Below are 6,229 nucleotides of genomic sequence, written 5' to 3' on the forward strand. Positions count from 1 at the left end.
TGACAACTCCTGGGAGACAGGGAGCCAAACTCATCCAGCCTTTTGCTGTTTACCTTTCTCATAAACTTGTGTAGATTGATATGAATGATTAACATATGTATCATTTTACTGTATGGTTTGTGCACATACTAAGCTCTTGCTAATGTTTTATAGTTTGAGGAATTTATGCACTCTAAGATGTCCTACCTTGATAAAAGTGAATTGGAATTACTATATTTTAAAGGAAGCTGTGTGTTTTGACTTTGACCAAGAGGGCAGATGTTTTGAGCACCAGAACTATGTTTTTTTGTTTTTCTTTTAAATAAATATATTGGTACATTTTATGCATCTATATAATAAAAATATAACAGCAGACAAAGATATTCAAAGATTATTTTTTTTTTTATTTAAAATATATGCCAGCATAAATAAAAAAAATATTTTCTTAAGTTTTCTTCTTCTCTTAATACTCCTCTCCCTCCTCTCCTTCTCCCTCGCCCTCCACACTGTCAGTGCCAACCTCTTCATAATCCTTCTCCAGGGCAGCCATGTCTTCACGGGCCTCAGAGAACTCTCCTTCCTCCATCCCCTCTCCCACATACCAGTGCACAAAGGCACGCTTAGCGTACATCAAATCAAACTTGTGGTCCAGTCGAGCCCAGGCCTCAGCAATGGCTGTGGTATTGCTCAACATGCACACAGCACGCTGCACCTTAGCTAGGTCCCCTCCTGGAACCACAGTGGGAGGCTGGTAGTTGATGCCAACCTTGAAACCAGTTGGACACCAGTCTACAAACTGGATGGTGCGCTTGGTCTTGATGGTGGCAATGGCGGCATTAACGTCTTTGGGCACCACATCACCACGGTACAGCAGACAGCATGCCATATATTTACCATGCCGAGGGTCACATTTCACCATTTGGTTGGCAGGCTCAAAGCAAGCATTGGTGATCTCAGATACAGACAGTTGCTCGTGATAGGCTTTCTCTGCAGAGATAACAGGAGCGTAGGTGGCCAGAGGGAAGTGAATACGTGGGTAGGGCACCAGGTTGGTCTGGAACTCAGTCAGATCTACATTCAGAGCACCATCAAATCTGAGGGAAGCTGTGATAGAGGAGACAATCTGACCAATGAGACGATTTAGGTTAGTGTAGGTTGGGCGCTCAATATCTAGGTTCCTGCGGCAGATATCATAAATAGCCTCATTGTCCACCATAAAGGCACAGTCTGAGTGCTCCAGTGTGGTGTGGGTGGTGAGGATGGCGTTGTATGGTTCAACAACAGCTGTGGATATCTGAGGAGCTGGATAGATGGCAAATTCCAACTTTGATTTCTTGCCATAATCAACAGACAGACGCTCCATTAGCAGAGAAGTGAATCCTGAGCCAGTGCCACCTCCAAAGCTGTGGAAGATGAGGAAGCCCTGGAGTCCTGTGCACTGATCTGCCTGAGAGGGAAGATACAAAACAGAAAATTAGAAAGATGTATAATTATGAAGATTTCTTTATTTTGCAATCCAGTTAAGCTCATCCATTTAATAATTGCATTAAAAATGGCAGATAGTAACTACTTGCTAGCCTGAACCTTTATTTTCTTTGTCACTGAAAGAACATTAAAGGGACACTCAGGTGAAAATTGACACTTTTTGAGTCACTAGCTCTACTGAGCATGTTGAAGAATTCACAGAATATACATAAATGTATTTGTGATTGGTTGATGGCTATCACATGATACAGGGGGAGTGGAAATAGACATAACTTTTAAATTTGTCAGTAAAAAATGACTCCTTTGAAGTTCAGACTAAGTGCTATTGCATTGTCTTTTTATCATGCATTTGTTGATTATTCATATCTACGGTATTTACTAGTCCTTTAAAATCATTTGTGTTTTTGTTACATCTAATAGTTACAAGTGAAATGTTTTAGTTATGATTTTGGAGACAAGTTCCTATAAACAAACAGATTTCGGTGAGCAACTAATACTAGTTGTAAGTTGTGCACAAATATGTAATTCCTGTTAGTTTAAAATCAAGTTAAAACGCTTAAATTTAACCTTTCAGTGGAAAACGGTTTAGCAAGTTTAATAGCATTCCTTCTTGTACATTTGAAACATTTTTTTTTACTTCATTATCTTTAATTTAACTTTTTATGTGAAATATTATTTGGCTGTTGCTAAGTTTCCTAAAGCTAACAGTTGTTTCAGAGAATTGTACTTAAAGTGATATTAAGTATGCAAATTTACAATGCTGCATTCAACTAATCTTTAAAATATAATGGGACTTTCATTCTTTAATTTATATCTAATTATCTTATGATTAGTGAATACCTTTTAAAATGATTAATGAGAAAAAAGCCGGGCGGAGGAACGGCGTAAAAAATGTAATCATTTTAAAAGGTGTTCACTAATAATTAGATAATTAGATATAAATTGATGAATGAAAGTCACATTATATTTTAAAGATTACTTTACCATCACTTTAAAGGAACAGTAAATCCAAAATGTAACTTTCATGTTTCAGATAGAGCATGGAATAAATAAAAAATCTATGTATATTTTTTTTTTAAAGTAAACCTAGCTAGGTTCAGAAGTGTCTACATGGCTTTAGCACATGATGGCAGCAATGTTTGCAACAATGATTGTAGCAATGCTATACACTGTTGCAAACACTTCTGCTGTAAACAGTGCTAAAGACGCGTGCACACTCCTGAGCTCCTATGAGCTTACCTAGGTTTAATTTTCAACAAAGGATACCAAGAGGATAAAGAAAATTACATAATAGAAGTAAATTGGATTTATTTTAATTGCATGCTATATCCTAATCAGGAAAACTTAATTTTGACTGCCCCTTTAACAACATAGCACTACAGAGAGAAAAATACAGAAGCCCATGTGATGATGAAATTGAAAAAAAAGATGAGGCAATGAGGGATTATTTTACTGAAGTAGAAACAGAAATATGGGATAGAAATTAAGGCAGTGCTACAAAACATTTTATCACATTTATCTAATATCTGTAACGGTGTCAGTAACCAGATGTATAAAGTAAAGTGTGAAGGAATATGTATTTATTAGATACTAGAAAACTCTAAGTAAATGATATTATTCCTAGGACATCAGTGTTTGTATTTTGGCTATGCAGAAAGGAACTTACCAGCTTGCGTATCCTATCCAGTACCAAGTCAATCACCTCCTTGCCGATAGTGTAATGCCCACGGGCATAGTTATTAGCAGCATCTTCCTTGCCTGTGATAAGCTGCTCAGGGTGAAAAAGCTGCCTGTAGGTTCCCGTGCGCACCTCATCTATAGGCGAAATGTATTATTTATTAATACCCAAAGCTTCAGAATGTTAGTGAAGTGAGACATGAGATGTTTCCCATTAAAATGCACTTTTTACTTAAATATCTTGACAAAGTTAATGATAATGAAATGAATATATGAAGATTGATTAAAAAAAACAAAACAATCTTTAGCTTCCTGCTCATCTAGCTTAGCACTGATGTTGTCAGAGGTTTACATAAAGGGATAGTCTAGTAAAAATTAAACTTTGATGTTTCAGATGGAGCATGTAGTTTTAAGCAACTAATTTACTCCTATTATCAATTTTATTATCCTATTATCAAATTTTCTTAGTTCTCTTGGTATCTTTATTTGAAAAAGCTGTAATGTAAGCTTAGGAGCCAGCCCATCTTTGATTTAGCACCATGGGTAGCGCATACTGATTGGTGGCTACACCAATCAGCAAGTGCTACCCAGGTGCTGAACTTAAAATGATCCGGCTCCTAAACTTACATTGCAGCTTTTTCAAATAAAGATACCAAGAGAATTAGTAAAAATTGATAATAGGAGTAAATTAGAAAGTTGCTTAAAATTGCATGCTCTATCCGAATCATGAAAGTTTAATTGTGACTAGACTATCCCTTTAATTTCTTCCAAAATATACTAACTATATCTGATCATTTATATTCATCAATCACAGCTTTTCAGAATTACATAAGGACTTTTACATTTAAGATTTCTCTTTTATCTTTACTTTGTTCCATTTTAGCTGATCAGTTACTACCTGCAGCTGAGGATATTTATTATGTGCTGGATCAGGGTACATGTAATACTCACCAATCACAGTGGGTTCCAGGTCCACAAACACAGCACGAGGAACATGTTTGCCAGCTCCAGTCTCACTGAAGAATGTATTGAAGGAATCATCACCACCACCAATGGTTTTGTCACTGGGCATCTGACCATCTGGCTGGATACCATGTTCCAAGCAGTACAGCTCCCAGCATGCATTGCCAATCTGCACTCCTGCCTGACCAACGTGGACTGAGATGCACTCCCTCTGTGAAAAAACATTATTTGGAAATGCCGTGAGTGCTAATATATTTGGGAGACGACAATTAAAATAATTAGTATACATCTCAGAGACACATTATTTGAAATAGTGATGTAAATTAGACATGTCAGATGTGCTAGATGTGTTAGAATGTCAGAAATGCTCCTAATGTGGTAATAAATAAATAAAACCAATCAATATTTAACTTTATAACTTATACAAGCTATATAGTTTACTTTAATACATGAGTTAAAAAAAGAACAAGTGCATGCAATCAAAGGAAAGAAAATTAAAATGTATAAATATGTGTTTATGTAGATGAATAAGAACACAAAAATCTAATTAAAATGTAAAAAAACAACACAGAGGTTATGCAATGACTCACAGTAACACTGAGAGTGAAACACAGCTCCAGGTTTAGAAAGAGTAGATTGTGACAATTTCACATCTTGTACAGAAGAATGGACAACACAACCTGACAGTGAGTCTAGGACAGATACAGAAAAGGTATAGATACAATAGCAGAGAGTGACATACACAGGGTACGATTTAATGAAAGCCTCTCCACTGTTATTAGATGAACCTCTCCTTAACAATTCCTATGCCATTGGAGCCTATGCACTAAATAATTGGGATATAAGTCAGCTGTAGTAAAAAGGCAGACAAAACGGCAAAGAAACAGTGGAAACTAGGGAAATTGTCCCCTGAACTCCTGGCTAACAAAGTTTATGTGGCAGATACTAGTGCAGATCTCATGTAGTCCTTGTGCATTCAGAATAGAAGAGAGACACATTGACCCAAAGGAGAGACTGGCAGTGAGAGCATGGCAGACACACATTAGGTAGTTAGCTTCAGGTACAAACAGAGCAATAGCAGCCAACCTCTGGTACACATGACCACCACAGAGTGGGCACCCGCCACACATAGAATATATTAGATTCTAATAGAGTGACAGTGAACTCTGCACTAGTTGCCACAACACAGACAGTTGCAGGGACATACTTACCATGTTGTTGCTCTTAGTTTTACTCCTGGTTCCGATAAGTTATGGTCTCGGAGACTGGAGTTCTAATATCATCCTCTGACTCTGTTCGTGTCCCCTATTTATAAGGAGCTGATCAGGCGCGTCCTTAGCAACAAGAGGGAGGAGGGAGGGAGCCTGTAGCAACTCAAACAGAGCTGGGCTGACTGCGGGGCATAGCCCCTCCCCCTGGTTGCACTCGGCACACACACAGCACAACACAACTGTAAGCTGGTAGTGTGGGACAAACGCTTCATGCGACCTAAGGGTAGAAAACCAACAGTCACAACAAGCACACAAAGGAGGGAAAGAAGAGTAAATAGAGGGAAGGAGATTAGAATAGAAAACTGAAATACAAAAATGGAAGGATTAGGCTAGGGAAATATGGCAAAGCAATGAGGAGAAAAACAAATGAGAGGGAAATAGGCAAATAATGAGGGAAAACTTAACTGAATGAAAAATGGGGATATTGTGATATAAATGACAGTTATGGAATAACTAAAGTGCTGCAGACACCATGATAGACAATAAAGTGAAGTGCAGTATTAAGAGAAATTGTAAAAATAATAAGAAAAAGAAAAAGAAAACAGCAATTTTGAAAGTGCTATAAAGCAGCACTAAAATACAATCTAGCCAATGTAAAAAGTGACTAGGAATCTAATTCTGATAAATGTAAGTTTACTAAACTGTTATAAGTATGGCTTATGTAAGTATTTTGGAAATATAATTATACATTTCCTGACTAGTGACTTTTCAACCAAAATATGTCAAACATACAACTACATAGATCCCAAATTCTCAGTAGTATTTCTATTGGATTGTACTGGGACAAACAATCATTACTTACTGTGACAAATAATTGTCCCTGTCATCATCTGAATCATTTTTGTTTGAAGGGA

General features: G+C 37.1%; 1 protein-coding gene across 1 annotated transcript; it reads right to left on the reverse strand.

The window, feature by feature from the left end:
- Window positions 1-362: 362 nt before the first annotated feature.
- Window positions 363-5,405, reverse strand: LOC128645305 (tubulin alpha-1A chain-like). The gene is made up of 4 exons (XM_053698181.1): window positions 5,316-5,405; window positions 4,093-4,315; window positions 3,131-3,279; window positions 363-1,426 (listed from the first exon to the last, which is right to left on the reverse strand). Exons 1-4 carry the CDS (start codon window positions 5,316-5,318, stop codon window positions 443-445), a joined length of 1,359 nt encoding a protein of 452 aa, XP_053554156.1. The 5' UTR covers window positions 5,319-5,405; the 3' UTR covers window positions 363-442.
- Between the last annotated feature and the right edge of the window lie 824 nt (window positions 5,406-6,229).

The sequence above is a fragment of the Bombina bombina genome, chromosome 1 (assembly GCF_027579735.1).
Source record: "Bombina bombina isolate aBomBom1 chromosome 1, aBomBom1.pri, whole genome shotgun sequence".
NCBI classification, from domain to species: Eukaryota; Metazoa; Chordata; class Amphibia; order Anura; family Bombinatoridae; genus Bombina; species Bombina bombina.

Coding starts and splice junctions, on each gene's coding strand:
- LOC128645305 (XM_053698181.1), bottom strand. Junction 3,280..4,092: donor CCTGGAACCCACTGTGATTG/GTGAGTATTACA, acceptor TTTCGCCTATAG/ATGAGGTGCGCACGGGAACC. Junction 1,427..3,130: donor TGGATAGGATACGCAAGCTG/GTAAGTTCCTTT, acceptor CTTCCCTCTCAG/GCAGATCAGTGCACAGGACT.